At 68.7% G+C, this 16,473-nt stretch overlaps 2 protein-coding genes across 4 annotated transcripts; both read left to right on the top strand.

The window, feature by feature from the left end:
- Window positions 1-225: 225 nt before the first annotated feature.
- Window positions 226-8,431, top strand: YJU2 (YJU2 splicing factor homolog). 3 transcript variants are annotated; one of them, XM_032203647.1, is made up of 12 exons: window positions 226-255; window positions 873-1,101; window positions 1,265-1,409; window positions 1,764-1,887; window positions 2,157-2,275; window positions 3,956-4,056; window positions 4,341-4,485; window positions 4,724-4,858; window positions 5,214-5,395; window positions 5,808-5,928; window positions 7,341-7,494; window positions 8,311-8,431. In XM_032203647.1, the coding sequence occupies exons 6-12, from the start codon at window positions 4,037-4,039 to the stop codon at window positions 8,397-8,399; spliced, it is 846 nt and encodes a 281-aa protein (XP_032059538.1). In that variant the 5' UTR covers window positions 226-255; window positions 873-1,101; window positions 1,265-1,409; window positions 1,764-1,887; window positions 2,157-2,275; window positions 3,956-4,036; the 3' UTR covers window positions 8,400-8,431. The 3 variants fall into 3 exon arrangements, with proteins under 3 accessions (XP_032059538.1, XP_032059537.1, XP_032059536.1); XM_032203646.1 differs by having other exon boundaries at window positions 1,673-1,887; XM_032203645.1 differs by lacking the exons at window positions 226-255; window positions 873-1,101; window positions 1,265-1,409; window positions 1,764-1,887; window positions 2,157-2,275 and adding an exon at window positions 2,941-2,990.
- A 1,710-nt stretch (window positions 8,432-10,141) lies between these two features.
- On the top strand, window positions 10,142-13,048 carry SHD (Src homology 2 domain containing transforming protein D). Its single transcript, XM_032203934.1, has 6 exons — window positions 10,142-10,267; window positions 10,848-10,953; window positions 11,128-11,340; window positions 11,793-11,931; window positions 12,496-12,615; window positions 12,862-13,048. The coding sequence occupies exons 1-6, from the start codon at window positions 10,142-10,144 to the stop codon at window positions 13,046-13,048; spliced, it is 891 nt and encodes a 296-aa protein (XP_032059825.1).
- The last annotated feature ends 3,425 nt before the right edge of the window (window positions 13,049-16,473 follow it).

The raw sequence follows: 16,473 nt of genomic DNA, 5'->3' as shown, positions 1-16,473 counted from the left end.
GCGGTGCCACCCCCGGGCCCGGCCCGTTCCAGCCCCGGAACCTTCGCTCCGAGCCGCGGTTGCGGGGGGGGGAGCTCTTGGTCGCTGCACACGGCCCTTGAGGCGGGGTGGGCGGGGCCCGCTGATAGGCGGCGGGGGCAGCCTATAAGAAGCGAGCGCTCGCCGCGGCAACCAATGAGCGGCGAGAAGGGGGGCGGGGCTTTCATCCCGGAAGTCGCAGGAGGCGATGGGGGGCAGAGTGAGGTGGCGCACCGGGTGCGGAGCGGGGGGAGCGGAGCCTGGGGGGGGCCGGGGGTCCCGGGGGGACCTGGGGGGGGTCCCGGGGGGGTTTGGGGGTCCTGGAGAGGGTCCCGGGGGGATTTAGGGGGTCCCAAAGGTTTTGGGGGGGGTCTCAGGGGGATTTGGGGGTCCCAGGGGTGTCGGGGACGTCCCGGGGGGTTCCTGGGGAGGGTTCCGGGGGGGTCGGGGCGGTTTTGGGGGGATTTGGGGTCCCAGAGGGGTTCCTGGGAAGGGTTCCGTGGGGGCCTGGGGGGGTCTTGGGGGCTTTTGGGGGTCCCAGGGGGTTCCTGGAGAGGATCCCGGGGGTCTCGGGAAGGTCTCGGGGGGAGGGGGGTTGGGAGTCCTGGAGGGGTTCCTGGGGAGGGTCCCGGGGAGGGAAGTCCGGGGGGTCTCAGAGCTGTTTGGGGGTCTCGGGGAGGGTCCCAGCAGGGTCAGGGGGTGTCTATGGGGGCTTTTGGGGGGCCGGGGGGTTCCTGGAGGGGCTCAGTCGGGGGCTGGGGGGTGCGGGGAGCACCAGGCCAGGGCGTTTGGGGTCAGCAGAGCGAACAGACGGACAGACAGACGGACATTGACGTTGCTGTGGTTGGGTGCAGGTCGCTGCTCCGTCCCCGTACGATGCCGCCCGGGGGGCTTCGTCCTAAACAGCCCCCGGCTCGAAGCCCCGCAGGACCCGCACCCGGTGCCGCGCACAGGGAGGAGGAAGCAGCCAGCAGCGAGAGCGGCGCCCGCGGGGGTCGTTTCTCCTCCCCTCGCCACAGAGGATCCGCTGCTGGGCGGTGACACAGCCCGGGAGGAAGGGGATGAGGGGAAGAGAGGCCCTGGGTGAGTTTGGGGCTGTTTGAAGGGTAGGCGCTAAATTTCCAAAGGAGAAAATAACCATTGCTCAGAATCGGGGTTGACACAGCTTGAAAATCGCTTGGACTTTTCTCGGTCTTTTTGTTCTCCGCTCATGATGCGTTCTGGACTTCTCTTTCTCTTTTTTTAGGCGCGGGACGTGCGCTGAGCGCATCTCGAAGGGGAAGAAGCTTCAGGCCCGTGAGGAGACCGTTCAGAATGAGGTGTACTCGGGACTTCCCGTATTCCTCTTCTACGTCAAACGCATGCGGTGCCTGCCGGAGATCACTTTCAAGGTGAAGTGTGCTGCGGGCTTTCTGGGGAGGCCGCACGGTCTGGGGGCACCGGGTCTGCCCGTACCTCGTGGGGAAAGGGCTGACAAATCCCGCAGAGGCTGAATCTGAGCGCGTGCTGTTGCTCTCTCCCCTCTTTGTGTCACTCTGCAGCGCCTCAGCCCTGTAGCAGGGCGCAGGGGCACGGCCTGTGGAGCACAGCGAGGGGCTGGGGCTGGTTGTCTGCCCTCGGGGGAGGGATGAAATCGGGAAATGTTTGCCCACAGCTCTGGAAGTGGCCACGAGCGAACAGCCCCCGGGATGTCGGGAGCGGAATTGCCCCGTTACGGGGCCTTTGCTGCCTGGCTTTTCCCTGAGGTCCTGAGAACGCGGCCACGGAGCAGGGACACCCCCCGGCTTCCGAGCTGAGAAGCTCTTGGAGGAAGAGGAGAAGAGGATGCAGAAGGGGAGGGAAGAGGAAGAGCTGAACAGTCCCGTGAAGGTGCTGAAGCCTGGCCTGCTGCTGTCCTGCTCCCTGCTCCCATCTGTCCCTGTTTCACTGCCCTGCTCCCTGTCCGTATTGTCCCTTTCCCCTTCCCCTTCCCCATTCCTTCTTTCGCTGTCTCTCTCCTCCTCCCTCTCTTTCTCTCCCTGTCCTGCTGCCTCCCCTTTTATTTCCCGCTATTTCCCTGTCCACCCGGCTCTGCCCTTTTCCATCTCTGCTTGTGTCCTGCTCCCTTTTCCTTATTTTTTTTGCTTCCTGTGCCACAGGAGCTGCCCACTGCCTGCAGGATGGACACACGAAAGCTGCTCCGGGCCTGACCCGGGGTGCCCCAGAAGAAGGGGCCAAGCGCTGCAGCAGCCTCCCCTCCTGGGAGGGAGTTAAATGCGTGAGTTAATAAAGAGATTGCTTTCCTTCTGGCACTCCTGGCTGCGCTCACAGTCCTTGTGCAGGGTCCAGGGCAGCAGGTACACAGCGGGCACTGTCAGACAGCCCTTGTCCTGTCCCCACAGAGCCCTGAGAAGAGGTTGGCCATGTCCCTCTGTCTGCCACCCCTCAGCTCTTTCCAGACACTGCTCAGATCCCCTCTCAGCCTTCTCTTCCCAAGGCTGCCCAGCCCCAGCTCTCTCAGCCTCTCCTCCCAGGGGAGATGCTCCAGGCCCCGGCTCCTCTCTGTGGCCTCCGCTGGGCTCTCCCCAGGAGCTCCCTGGCCTTGTTGTGCCGCCCCCCGAGCTCCAGGTGAGGCCCGAGCAGGGCAGGCCCGAGGGTCCCGTCCCCTCCCTCCCCCCCTTTACCCCAGCCCCCCTTTACCCCAGCCCCCTTCGCCCTTCCCCACCGCGGGTCCATTTCCCCCCCCGGAACCTTTGTGTCCGAGCCGCCGCGCCGGGCGGCCCCTTTAGGCGGTTGCACGCGAGGCTTCATCTCGCTGACGGGCGGCAGAAGCGGCCAATGGCAGACGCGGAGCTCTGAGGCGGAGCCAATGAGCGGCGGGAGGGGGCGGGCGCTGTTTCCAGGAAGCGGCTGCGGGCGCGGCGGCGGCTGCCGGTGGGCGAGGGGGGGGCCGGGGGCGCAGCGCAACCATGTCGGAACGGAAAGTCTTGAACGTGAGGAGGGGGGGGGACAGGGGGGGTTGGGGAGGGGGTCCCCAGGGCCTCCCGGGTGTCCCCGGTCGCTCCTGGGGCTGGGGGGGGGGGAATGGGGCTCCCAAGGGTGGGGGGCGCCCCGTGCTGTGGGGGGGGAGGGGGTCTGAGGGGTCGGGGGGGGGCTTAGGGGAGGCTTGGGGGGTTTAGGGGCCATGGGGGGGGGGATTTGGGGCTGGGGGGGCGGCTTAGGGACTGAGTTGAGGGCATTAGGGGGGGCTTAGGGGCTGAGGGGGGGGGCGTAGGGGGGGCTTAGGGGGAGGTTAAGGGTCATAGGGAGGCTGGGGGGGGGGCTCAGAGGGGTTCAGGTGCTCGGGGGGGGGCTCTAGGGGGGTTTAAGGACCGAGGAGTGGGACATGGGGGGGGCTAGGGGCTAGGGGATGGCTTTAGGGGGGCTTAGGGGCCGGGGGGGACCTTGGGGGGGGGGGTTAGGGGCTGAGTAGAGGCCTTGGGGGGGGGCTTAGGGGCTGAGGGGGGGCTTAGAGGAGGGCTTAGGGGCTGAGGAGGGGGCCTGGGGGCTGATGGGGGGCTTAAGAACCAAGGGCAGGGGGTTAAGGGTGGGGGGCTAGGGGCTGAGGGAGGGTCCTTGGGAGGGGGTGAGGGGGACTTGGGGGCTGAGGAGAGGCTTAGGGACCAAAGTGGGGGCTTGGGGGCTTCCTCGTGGGGTCACCAGCTGGCCCCTGGTGTGTGTGGCGAGTCCCAGGCAGGTGGGGCGGGGGTCCTGGCCCTGTACCTGGGGGGGGCTGCTTAGGGCAGGAGGTCCCCAAATCCCCCAAGGGTTGGGGTTGAGGAGAGCGAGGGCTTGGAATCAGACAGACAGACGGACAGACAGACAGACAGACAGGCAGACAGACATCTGCGCCGTGCCTGACCTGCTCTGAGCCCCGTGGGGTGCCCGGCACGCGACCACCTCGCCTCTGTCCCCGCAGAAATACTACCCGCCTGACTTCGACCCCGCTAAGATCCCAAAGCTCAAGCTCCCGAAGGACCGGCAGTATGTGGTGCGCCTCATGGCTCCCTTCAACATGCGGTGAGAGGGGCCGGGCCTCGGGGACAACCGGGGGGCGAGGGAGGGGGGAAAAATGGCACGGGGAATCCTGCCCCACGCTGCGGGGAGCTGCTGGCGGCAGAGCGGGATAAAAGGGGGGAGGGAGGGAGAGGGGAGAGATGCCGGGGGGGATTCGGGGCTTGTTCTGAGTTTCCAGAGCAGAAAACTTGCTCAGAATGTGGGCTGGCAGGCATTCGGGCTGTTCTTGGTCTTTTTTTTCCCTCTCCTAATGATGGTTGTGGGCTTCTCTCTCTTTTTTTTTGCAGGTGCAAGACGTGCGGTGAGTACATCTACAAGGGGAAGAAGTTCAACGCCCGCAAGGAGACCGTCCAGAACGAGGTGTACCTGGGGCTGCCCATCTTCCGCTTCTACATCAAGTGCACGCGCTGCCTGGCAGAGATCACTTTCAAGGTGAAGTGTGCTGGGGGCTCGAGCAAGAGCTGGGAGGGCTGACAAATCCCACAGAGGCCAAATCTGAGCGCGTGCTCTTGCTCTCTCCCCTCTGTGTCAGTCTGGAGCACAACGAGGGGCTGGGGCTGGTTGTCTGCCCTCGGGGGGGGATGAAATCGGGAAATGTTTGCCCACAGCTCTGGAAGCAGCCATGGAATTGCCCCCATCTGATGATTTCGCTGCCTTGCCTCTTCCTTAGACAGACCCCGAGAACACCGACTACACCATGGAGCACGGCGCCACGCGGAATTTCCAGGCGGAGAAGCTCCTGGAGGAAGAGGAGAAGAGGATGCAGAAGGAGAGGGAAGAGGAAGAGCTGAACAATCCCATGAAGGTGCCGGGCCGGGCCCTTCCCTGCAGAGGGCACTCACTCCTCTCTCGTCCTGCCTGCCTCTGCCCTGCCGAGCAGGGGGTGACTTTTGGCAGCCGTTGCCTTGCTTCCTCAGGCTCCTGAGGTGCTGCTGCCCCCTGGAGCAGCCCTTGGGGCTGGCTGGAGCCACCTCTGCCCTCAGGAGCTTTTCTCCTGTGCTCAAACTCGTGAGGGGCTGTGACCTGCTCTGTTTTTTCTCCTACTGTGCCCGAGGCTCGGAAATGAGGATGAGCTTCTTGGTGCTCGGGGCGGGCGGGGGGGCTGTGCTTGCCCCTCTTGGCACCTCGGCTGAGCCCGGCTCCCTCCCGGCCCCCCCCAGGTCCTGGAGAACCGAACCAAGGACTCCAAGCTGGAGATGGAGGTCCTGGAGAACCTGCAGGAGCTGAAGGAGCTCAACCAGCGCCAGGCCAACGTGGACTTCGAGGCCATGCTGCGGCAGTACAAGGAGTACGAGGAGGAGCAGAAGCGCAGGGAGCAAGAGGAGGATGAGCAGGAGATGAAGTGAGTGGGGCTGGAGGCGCTCCCCCGGGGGGGCAGCGACACCCCCGTGGCCCTGAAACGAGGGGGTTGTAGGAGCTGGGGGCAGGGGGGGCACATTCCAGAGCGGGCTGTGAGGGGATGGGAGCTGATTTGGCCTGGGAAGGTGCTTGGGGAGGGGGAGAGCTGCACGTGCTGGGGTTGGGGGGGGATTTGGCATCATTGGTGGATCTGGTGGGGGTTCTGGGCTGCTGCCAGGACCTCACCCCCCTCTGAGAACAGCCCTCGTGTGAGGGGAGAGGCTGCGCCTGGCTCAGGCTGCGGGTTGTGGTGCTTCCAAGCCTTGGGCACCGCTCCGAGGTGACTTCTTAAAAAAAAAAACAAACAATCAATAGAACACGTGAGGAGGCAGCTCCTGAGCTCTCTCTGCTCTCAGAGCCATGCTGGAGGAGGTGCAGAACCGGCGCCTGCTGGTGGACTCGGACTCCGACGAAGAAGCTGCAAAGCCATCCACGAAGCCCAGGGCAAAAACGAAACCCACGGACATCCTGCAGGAGGTGAGCGGGGAGGCAGAGCCTCCTCCCCCTGCCCAGAGCTGCCGGCCCTGCTGTCTGCTACGTGTGAGCAGCTCAAAGCGAGCCGTGCTGGGCGGAGGCAGGGCTCAGCTGGGGATTTCAGGCCGCCTGCTGACAAAGGGGATGCTTCCAGCTGGCAGCGAGCTGCCCCCGTCCTCGCTCGGGATGTGGCTTTCCCTTCCCTCTCAGCCCTAAAAATTCAAGCTCCCCCGTGCCTCGAGCCCACCTCAGCCACGATTCCAGGACCCCGAGGGCTGGCAGGAGTGAAACAACCACCGGGGTCAGCCTCTGCTTTGCCTCTCTGCTCTCCGTGTCAGAGATGTGCAGGACAAAAGGGCTTTTTCAGCGCTCGGCTTGCAGGGGAGGGATTATCCCCGCAGCCAGGCCCCCTGTGCTGCTCTGATGTCGATCCGTGCCCGCGGGGACCTCCTCCCGTTGGGGAGAATCAAAGCTCGGAGCCTGCCGGGGTTAATCCCAGCCGTGTGCCCTGGCCCGGCACTAATCCGCGGGCCCTGGGGATTGGATTCAGCGCCCGGACCACCTGCAGGCAGCAGCGCCCGGCTGGCGGAGCTCACGCAGCCCCGCGGCACCCATCTGGCTGCTCCTCGTCGGGCTGGGGATGTGCACGGCTGGGTTAACAGCCACGGGCAGCGGGGGGCTCGTCTCTGAGGCCGTTCTGCAGCTGTCCGGGGCTGCGTCGGCTGTCCTTGTGTGTCCTTGTGTGTCCTTGTGTGTCCTTGTGTGTCCTTGTGTGTCCTGCTGCTGCCAGCCGCTCTGCGGGGAGGGTCACGGAGCTGCAGGGGTTGGAAGGGGTCTCCAGAGCTCCTCAGGTCCAACCCCCTGCCAAAGCAGTTCCCCAGAGCAGGCTGCCCAGGGAGGCGTCCAGACGGGCCTTGAAGATCTGCAGAGAAGGAGCCCCCCCAGCCTCCCTGGGCAGCCTGTCCCAGCGCTCCGGCACCCTCCCCGGGAAGAAGTTCTTTGGCGTGTTGGTGCGGAACTGCCTGGGCTCCATTTGGTGGCCACTGCCCCTTGTCCTGTCCCCACAGAGCCCTGAGAAGAGGTTGGCCATGTCCCTCTGGCTGCCACCCCTCAGCTCTTTCCAGACACTGCTCAGATCCCCTCTCAGCCTTCTCTTCCCAAGGCTGCCCAGCCCCAGCTCTCTCAGCCTCTCCTCCCAGGGGAGATGCTCCAGGCCCCGGCTCCTCTTTGTGGCCTCCGCTGGGCTCTCTCCAGGAGCCCCCTGCCCTTTTTGCACCCTTTTTGCATCCAACACCCCCCTCGGCTGCTCCGAGCAGCCTCTCCTTGCGCCCCTCACTCCACACTGCTGCTTTTATCATCCCTCCTTCCCCCTCTGCCTCCTGCCCCCCTCCCTGACGCCCTCCTCCCCTCTGCAGGACCCCCAGCCCCAGATCAAGAAGCAGAAGACGGAGAGCTGGGAGCGCAGTGTGGGGAAGCTGAGCAGCAGGACACAGCTGGCCGGGCTGGTGGCGGTGAGGAAGCAGAAGCCCCCCAGCACCCCAACAAACAGCACCGAGAGCCACGGCGCCGGTAATTGCACCGGGGGGGGGGGTCAGGCTGGTTCCTGGGGGGGTTGTGGTTATTAATGAGCTCCGCTGCTAAACCCAGCTCTGGTTTTGGAGCCTGAGAGCTCCCAAGTCGAGGCTTTGCGGTGAGATGGATGGGGCTGGGTTTGGGGTAAGGCCTTGGGGGGTGGCCCTGCCTGCGGGGGGGGGGGTTTGGTACCCGATGTGCTCAGGGAGGGGGGGGAGATCCCTTCCTGGCAGCGAGCAGGGACCTTGGAGGTGGATGGGCAGGGCCAGCAGCTCCCGAGCTCGGACAGGGCACTGGGAAGCAGCACAGCAGCGAGGTAGGGAGGGCAGCAGCGGGAAGGTCGCTCGGGTTTGGGGCCTGATTGCAAATCCTGCCCCAGCTGCGGGATTTGGAGCCCTCGAACAAGCGGGGAGAGCAGTCGGGGTCCTGCTTCCCTGCCCCAGGAGCTGGAGATTTTGGGAGGAGTGGGCGAGGCCATCGGCTCCGGGCTGCTTGTTCCTCAGCGTTGTGCTTAGCCAGCCCTTGCGCCCTCAGAGGGTGTCTGGGGGCTGCGTTTGCCCCTTTTTCATTCATTTTCTCCATTTTTCATTCAGTTTTCATTCATTTTCTCCAGCCTGGGGCTGCCAGCTTCCCAGGACCCAGCTCCAAGCTGCCGCGGGCTCTGTCCCCGTGCCGCTGCCTCGCGCTGGCTCCTGTCCTCCCTCCCTCCCCGTGCCCAAAATCCCCCCCGGGGGGCACCCGCACCCCCCAGCACCGCTTCTGAGGGGGGCTCTGCGCCCCTCTGATCCTTGCTGCTCTCTTTTTGCCTTCCAGCCTCAATTCCCCCGGCCACGGGCACCTCCTCGTCCTCCCTGGGCTTGCTGGGGGCGTATTCGGACAGCGAGGACGGCGCCAGCGACTGAGGAGCTGCCCCCCCCCAGCACCGCCTGCAGAGCTGCACCGCAACGGGGGGGGGGTCCTGGGGGGGGGTCCTGGGGGGCTTGCAGCCCGCCTGGGGTCCCCAAACCGGTGTGGGGCGCAGCCAGCCCTCAGCAGGGACCCTCTGCCCCCCCCCGGGGCCACGCCGTGCCCCCCCCCGGCACCTGCAGCGTGTTCTGAGCACCGGGAGCGGGGAATTTCCCATCCTGCTGCCCCCCCCCCCATGTGCTCACCCCCCCCCCCGGGGCCTCCCCCCTGCCCCACAGCCCCCCAGGGGGAGACTCAGCACCCTCTTTTGTGCCCCCCCCCCACAAAAAAAAAAACCTCCCCCTTCTCGGGCACGGAGTTTCTCCTGCCCCCTCTCATGGCGGGGGGGGGTCAGATCCTGCTGTGGGGGGGTGGCTGTGGGAGGGGGGCAATAAATGGGATGTGTCAGAGCCGCTTCTTCCTTCGTCTTCTTGGGGGGGGGGCAGCTTTATCCACAAGGCACGCGTGTAAAAAAAAAGGGGGGGGGCCCTGAGCCACGTCTGCCCCCCCCCCAGCCGGGCTGGGGCTGCTCTGCCCCTCGTGCTAAGCCCCCGGTGTTAATTTCCTCCTTGTCAAGGCCCCCCCCCCCCTCTAATTGATGAGCTGCTCTTCGCTAATTAACCGCCTCTCAGAGCCTGGCAAATGGGCTCTGGTGGAGGGGGGGGGGGGGGCTTTGTGGGGTGCTTTTGGGATCTGGGGCTTTGTGGGGTGGTTCTGGGAGCGGGGGGGGGTAAGGGGCAGCCCCCCCCCCCCCCCCTCAGGCTGTGGTGCTGGGGCTAATTAGCATTCCGTGCGCACGCACTAATTAGCCCTCCTCAAATATTAATGCAGGATTTGGGGCTCCAGCCCCGGGCTCTGCTTGATGGGGGCTGGCGGGGGGGGGGGGGGGCTCTGTGGGACCACCAAAGCCCCCCCCCGGTCCCCCCCCACCTCCCAGCTCCTGTGTGTGCCCCCCCCCTGCTTCCAGGAAGGGAAACCTTTGTTCTGGGAAGGGCTGGGGGGGGGCAACCATAGAGTCCTCGAGCCCCCCCCCCCAAAAAAAAACAGGGCCAGAGGGGGGGGGGCACAGCCTCCTGCCCCCACTGATGGAGCCGGGGGGCTGCGGGTGGCCTTGTGGCACGGGGGGGCTCCTGTGTGCCCCCCCCCCCCCCCAGGCTCCTATGGGGGGGGTGTGGGGCTCCTGTGCCCCCCCCCCATGACCGAGACAGCCCCCCCGACCCTTCCCGGAGCTGTGCGGGGGGGGCACAAAGCGGGGGTCCCCTGAGGCTCGGGTGCCCTCCCCCCCCCCCCCATTGTGCCCCCAACCCCCAAACAGTGCCGGGGGGGGGGCTTTTAACCCCCCCTCACCCCCACGTCACGCTGGGGGGGGGGGCGCCCTGCGACCATGCGACCACCACCCCCGAAGGGGGGGGGGGTCCCGGTGCTCCCCCCCCCCCGGGGTCGGGTCACACCCCCTTCCCCTCCCCTCTTAACCCCCTCCTCCCGGTTCCTTTTCCCCCCCCCCCGGGTTTCGGTGCCCCCCCCCTCGGTCCCGGTGCCCCCCCCTCTTTTACCGGCGAGGCGGGGGCTGGGGGGGGGGGGGGGGGGCTCCGGTCCTCTCCGTGCGCGGCGGCGACACAAAAGCGGCTCCCGGCGGCGGCGGCGGTGGCTGCGGGGGGGGGTCCCGGTTTCCCCCCCCCCCCCCGGTGCCGGTCCCGTTATGGCCAAGTGGCTCCGGGACTACCTGGGCCGGGGGGCCCGGCGTTCCCCCCCCCGGCCGCCCCAACCCGATTACAGCGCTACCGGCACCGGGCCCCCCCCCGCCGCTTCCCCCCGGCACCGTTTGGTGAGGGTGGGGGGCGCGGGGGTGGGGGGGGGGCGCCGCCGAGCGGAGCAGGTAGGAACCGGGGGGGGGGGGGGCACGGGGGGGGGGGCACCGGGAAGGGAGGCCGAGGGATGGGGGGGGGGACAACGGGGAGGATGGGGTTTTATGGGGGGGGGAGAGGGGAGTGGGGAAGGGGGCCCGGGGGGGTTGGGGGGGGGTGGGGGGCTTTGGGGGGGTGCAGAGGTAGGGGTGGGGGGGCTCGGGGGGGGAAGGGGGGAAATGAGGGTAAGGGGGGGGACTGGGGGGGGACCGGGGCAGGAGAGGGGGGCTGGGGGTTGTGGGGGGGCTGCGGGGGGGGAACTGGGGTTACTGGGAGAGGGGAGTGGGCAGGGGGCTTGGGGGGGGGGAGTTATGGGGGGGGGTGTTATGGGGGGGGGGGAAGGGGAGAGGGCACAAAGGAACCGGCTGGGAGGGACCGGGAAGGGGCTGGGGGGGCACCCGCAGCAGGGAATGGGGGGGTCCGGAGGGGTCCTGAGGGGGGGGGACCCCCGGCGTTGGGGACCTGTGTGGGGTACGGGGGGGGGGGTCCCGTCCCAGCCAGGCCCCCCCCGTGCAGTGCCCCAACGAGAGCGAGTACTCGGAGCCCTTCGAGGGGGAGCAGGACGCGGTGCCCGAGGGGGGCACCGAGGACCCCGGGGAGGCTGCAGGTGGGTGACGCTGGGTGCCCGTGACCCCCCCCCCCCCCACCCCACACCCCCTCCCCATTTCCTCCCCCATCCCCGTGTTTTTTTGGGGGGGGGGTGTCTGACACCCCAGGGTGCCCCCCCCCCTCCACGTGCGTCGGGGTCCCCGCTGTGCCTCCCAGCCCTGCCCATCCCCAGGGTGCCCGCAGCAGGGCGAGGGCAAGAGGCCGAGAGCCCGGGGGGGGCCCCAGCTCTACGACACCCCCTACGAGGGCTGGGAGAAGGCGGCCGAGGGCGCGGGGGGGGCCACGGCCCGGGACAGCCGCCTGCCCCGCGACGACGAGCGCCCGGCCGACGAGTACGACCAGCCCTGGGAGTGGAAGAAGGATCACATCTCACGGGCGTTCGCAGGTGCCAGCACCCCCCAGACCCCCCCCCGGACCTGTGGGTACCTCCTGGGGGTCCCCCGGCCCCGTATCCCCCCGCTGGGAACCCCCCCGGCATCCCCCAGCGCTCCTGCGCAGCACCCTTGGGTGCCACCGTAGCGCCCCGGGTATCGCCCCACGCCGCTGCTGTCCCCAGCAATCCCAGGGGACCCCCGTCCCCATTGCCCCCCCGACACCAATGGGTTCCCCCCGGGGGGGTGCAATGGGGCATCACGGCGAGGCAGAGCCTTGGTGGGGGCACCCATGGTGGGGGGGACACCCACGGGGTGGGGGCACCCACGGGGGGGACACCCAGCGTCACCCCTTTGTGCTCCGGCACCGCAGGCGGGTGGCCCAGCTGCTGGTGTCCCCATGAATCAGGTGGGGGTGCCGGGACCCCCCCGGTGGGTGACGCCCGCCCCCCCCCTGTCCCTGCAGTGCAGTTTGAGAGCCCCGAGCGCTCCCCCAGCCTCTCCCGGCAGCCGCCGCGGCCCCCCCGGCCCCCCCCGGGCAGCAGATCGGGCTGCCCCCCCAGCCCGGGGCACGTGGACACCTCCCTGCCGCTGGAGAAGCAGACGTGAGTCTGGGGGGGGGACACAAAACACACGCAGACCCCGCACCCTTGGGGGGTTCCCCTCCTCTTTGGGGTGGCCCCAACGTCCCGGTGGGAGGCACCGAGTGAGGGTGCCCCACAGATGGGCCCTGTGGCATGGGGGGGTCCCCATGGCACAGAAGGGTGCCCGTGGTATAGGGGGGGTCCCCGTGGCACGGAGGGGTCCCCATTGCAAGGAGGGGGCCCCGATGGCACAGATGGGTCCCCATGACATGGATGTGTCCCCATGGTATGGATGGGTCCCCGTGGCATGGATTGGTCCCCGTGGCACAGATGTGTCCCCGTGGCACGGGTGGGTCCCCACGGCAGGGACAGCTGTGTCCCCCCACCGGGGCTGTCCCCATGGTGTCGGGGCACAGACAGGTCCCCGTGGCACGGCCCAGCCCCGTGTGCTGACGGGTCCCAGCGGCAGGGTCAGGACAGAGGGATGCAGACAGGTCCTGGGGTCACGGGTGCTGTGTTTTGGGGTGCTGTGTTTTGGGGTGCTGTGTTTTGGGGTGCTGTTGGGGTGACAGCAGCTCCGTGCAGGTGGTACCACGGCCCCATCGGGCGGGCGGGCGCGGAGACGCTGCTGGCGCTGTGCCGCGAGGGCAGCTTCTTGGTGCGGGACTGCGAGACCAGCCCCGAGGACTACTCGCTCTCGCTCAGGTGAGTGCGGGGCCAGAAACCCCCCGGGGGAGAACCCGAGCACCTTTGTGGGGTTGGGGTCAGGACGGGGCCGTGCACGTGGTGCATTTTTGTGCTCGCATCCCTACGCACAGCGTGCGCGTGCACGTTCCCCCCACGCTGACGTTGCACACGTGGGGCCGAGGCCGTGCCCTGCGTGCCTCAGTTTCCCCCCGTGTGCCTCAGTTTCCCCTCCTGTGCCTCAGTTTCCCCCTGTGCCCCCCACAGGAGCAGCCACGGCTTCGTGCACGTGAAGCTGACGAGGACGCGGGAGCGACACTTCGTGCTGGGGCGCGCGGGGGCCGCCTTCCCCTCGGTGCCCGAGGCCGTGAGGCACTACACGGCGCGGGCGCTGCCCATCCGCGGTGCCCGCCACCTCTCCCTGCTCTACCCGGTGGCCGCGCAGCCCCCGTGAGCCCCGGTGCCCCCCATTAAAGGCCGACGCGTGGCCGTGCGCTCCGTGCGCTCCGTGTGCTCCGTGGCACGTAGGCTCCAGATGCACTGGGGGCTGCGGTGTGGGGGGAGAGGGGTGACACCCCCACGGGGGGGATGAGCCAGGCTCCGGTCACCCTCCCCATCCCGGGAAGGGCTGCCCGGGGTCCGCGGGTGCAGAAGGGGGGAGCTGACGGTGGTGGTGCCCCCCCCTCACTACCCCGGCAGGGCCAGGAATGGGGCGAGCGCTTCCGGAGCGGTGGCTGCGGCCCCGCTGCATGCCTGGGTGCAAATTGAAACGAGGCCACGGGACCGCAGAGCAGCTTCCCTGAAATGGGGAGGGGGGGCCCAGGGGGAAGGGGGGGCCCAGGGGGGCTGCAGAGCCTGCTGGCCATGCGTTGTCCCCCCCCCCAACCCCAGCCCTCCAGGCACGTGTGTCCCCTGCCCCGTGCGGCCCGAGCCCACCCGTGCTGGGGAGGTTGCGCTGGGGGCACCCTGAATTTGGCACCGGTTGCCCCCCCACCCCCCCCACCAGGGGTGGGTGCTGCGGGTGGTGCACAGAAGACAGGAAGCGGGGTTGCAGGGTGCTGCACATCTTTTTGGGGGGGCTTTTCCTGTTTAAAGCAGCCCCAGGCGCCGCCACTCCCCTGCCAGCGCAGACACCCGGGGCCTCTGGGGCCCGGCGCGGGGCGTTTGGGGGTCCTCTCCGGGGGGGGGGGCACCCTCAGGGCCAGTGGGATGCCCTCACCCCTGGTACCCGTTGCTCTTTGTCACCTTTGGGGGGGGGGCAATCGTTCCTTCGGGGTCCGCTCCGAGCGGGGCAGCACGTTCATGTAGGTGGCTGTGTCTGAGGGGCGGTGGGCGTTGGGGGGAGCAGAGCCGGGCACCGCCAGCCTTGGTCCCCAAAACACGGCCCCCGGGGGGGCTGGCACAGCCAGGGGACCTCCTGAGGACACCCAGGGGGTCCCTTGGGTGCCCCCCCAATCCCCAGAGGTGCATAGGGTGAGGGGCACAGGAGGAGGGGGTCACAGGGAATTTGGGCATAACGGAAAATTTGGGGAGGGGTGGGAAAGGCGGGCACAGGGTGTTTGGGCACGGGGTAGGACGGGGCGGGCAGGGGGGGTATTTGGGGACGGGGGGGTGGGCAGGGGGTTACCTGCTCTCCTGCGCCAGTGCCGGTGGCCGAGGAAGGCCAGCACGAAGAGGAGGAAGGCTCCCCCCAGGGCCCCCGCCAGCCCCCCCGCCAGCCCTGCAAGGACAGGGCCACCATGTCCCCAGCTGGGCCACCACCGCAGCACCGCCACTGCCGGGCCGGGGGGGGCCAGCGGGGACACGCTTACCTGCCCCGTGTCCTGCCTCAGCTGCTGCTGCTGGGGTGGGGGGGGGAAGCAGAATCAGGGCTGTGCTGGCCACGCTGTGCGCTGTCCCCATCCTGTCCCCATCCTGTCCCCGTCCTGTCCCCGTCCTGTCCCCGTCCCTCCTGCACCGTGGCCGCCCTGGTCTGGGCAATTTCCCTGCCTGTGACCCAGACACCCGCTAATGCTCGGGGACAAGCCACGGCCCAGGGACCCCCAGTAACCCCCCCCACCCACAGCACCACCTCCCAGGGACCCCCAATAACCCCACCACCACCACACCACATCCCAGGGACCCCCAATAACCCTCCCCCCCCCCCCATCCCAGAGACTCCCAGTAACCCCCCACCACCACACCACATCCCAGGAACCCCCACTAACCCCCCCCACACACATCCCAGGGACCCCACTACCCCCCCTCACCCCCCCACCATCCCATATCCCCCAGTACAGCCCCCAGGGATGCCCCATCCCATCCCATCCACCCCATTAAACCCCCCCTCGGGGCTGCCCAGGAAGGGCACAGAACCAGGAGCTCCCCGTGCCGCGCAGCGGGGTGGCAGCACCCCAATGTCCCCAAATGTGTCCCCGTCACCCCCGGGGGGGGGGGTGGGGTTACCTGCGCTGACGGTGAGCACGGTGCCGTTACCGGTGGCGGTGGCCAAGTGGGGGATCTCCAGGGTGACCCGGCAGACGTAGCACCCCGCGTCCCCCGGCCGTGCCCGCTGGATGCTGAGGGCGGCGATGGGGGGGTCCCAGGCGATGCTCAGGCCGGGGACGCAGGGGGCCGGGGTGGCGGCGGGGCCCATGCGGGCGCTGCACAGCACCCCCTGCCCCGCGCCCTTCAGCCACTCCACGCGGAACATCTGGGGGGGCTCCGTCGCCACCACCAAGCACCCCAGGGCCACCCCTTCGCCCGCCGCCACCCGCACCTCCGACGGGTCCTGGATCACCCACAGGGCGCCCGCTGCGGGGAACGGGGCTCGGGGTCACATCACGGTGGTCCCAGGGATGGGGAAACGGGGGGCTGGTTGCTGCCAGGGTGTCCCCCCGTGTGTGTGTCCCCCCCCCCCAGTGCCACCGTGGCCATATGGGGACACCGAGGCACGGCGGCGTCCTGCTCGTGGCCCCTGAGCACGCAGCGCTCTGTGCGTGGCTGTCCCCTCGCTGCCGTCCCCTTCCTGCCCCCCCGACCACGTTCTGCCCCCCCCCATCTGCCCCCCTCACCTTGTCCCCCAGCCACAGCCGTGTCGCCCACCCCTGTCCCTCCCCACCATGTCCCCACGTCTGTGCCCCAAACCCACCCGCTTCCCCCTAGATGTCCCTAGCATCCCCCCTCTGTCCCCCCCTGTGCCCCCCATGTCCCCAGCTGTCACCCAGGGGCCGGGCCGAGCCCCACAACCCCTCAGTGCCCCCCACCCCAAGCCAGAGGGACCCAAACACTGTCCCCTCTGCCCCGTCCCCCCTCACCACGTCCCCACCACTCACCGCCGAGGAGGGGGACGAAGACCCCAAGCCCCCACATCCCTGTACCGGTGCCGGGGGGCTCTGGGGGGCTCTGAGGGGCCGCCAATGTCCCCACAGGGTCCCCGTCACCGCCGCAGGGCTGTCCCCGAGGTGTCCCGGCCTGCCATCGCCCCGCCGTGACGCCACGGCTTCCTGCCACCGCCACGGGGACGGGGACGGGGATGGGGACAGGAACCGGGCCCGGGGGCAGCACCTGGCACCTGGGGGCTGGGGTGACCCCCCCCCCGGACCCACATTTGGGGACGTGCCACCCGGGGACCCCTTTTTAACCCCCCCACATCCCTCCCGGTGGGGGGGCACGGCCTGCCCCAGAGCTGGGGGCTGTGGGGGGCAACGTGGAGTTACTGGGAGAAATGGGAGGCTGGGGGGGGCTCATACTGGGAGAACGCCCCCGCCCCAATTTGTGCTGCTCTCCTGTCGTGTGTGTCCCCCCCCCGGCTGGGGGACACCCTCTGTCCCCCTCTGTCCCCTCCCCACCCTGGTCCTGAGTTCCTCAGCCCCTTCCTGGGGGTCCCCCTGCCTGGGG

The sequence above is a fragment of the Aythya fuligula genome, chromosome 26 (assembly GCF_009819795.1).
Source record: "Aythya fuligula isolate bAytFul2 chromosome 26, bAytFul2.pri, whole genome shotgun sequence".
In the NCBI taxonomy this organism is placed as follows: Eukaryota; Metazoa; Chordata; class Aves; order Anseriformes; family Anatidae; genus Aythya; species Aythya fuligula.
This window is presented reverse-complemented; position numbering and strand designations above follow the sequence as displayed.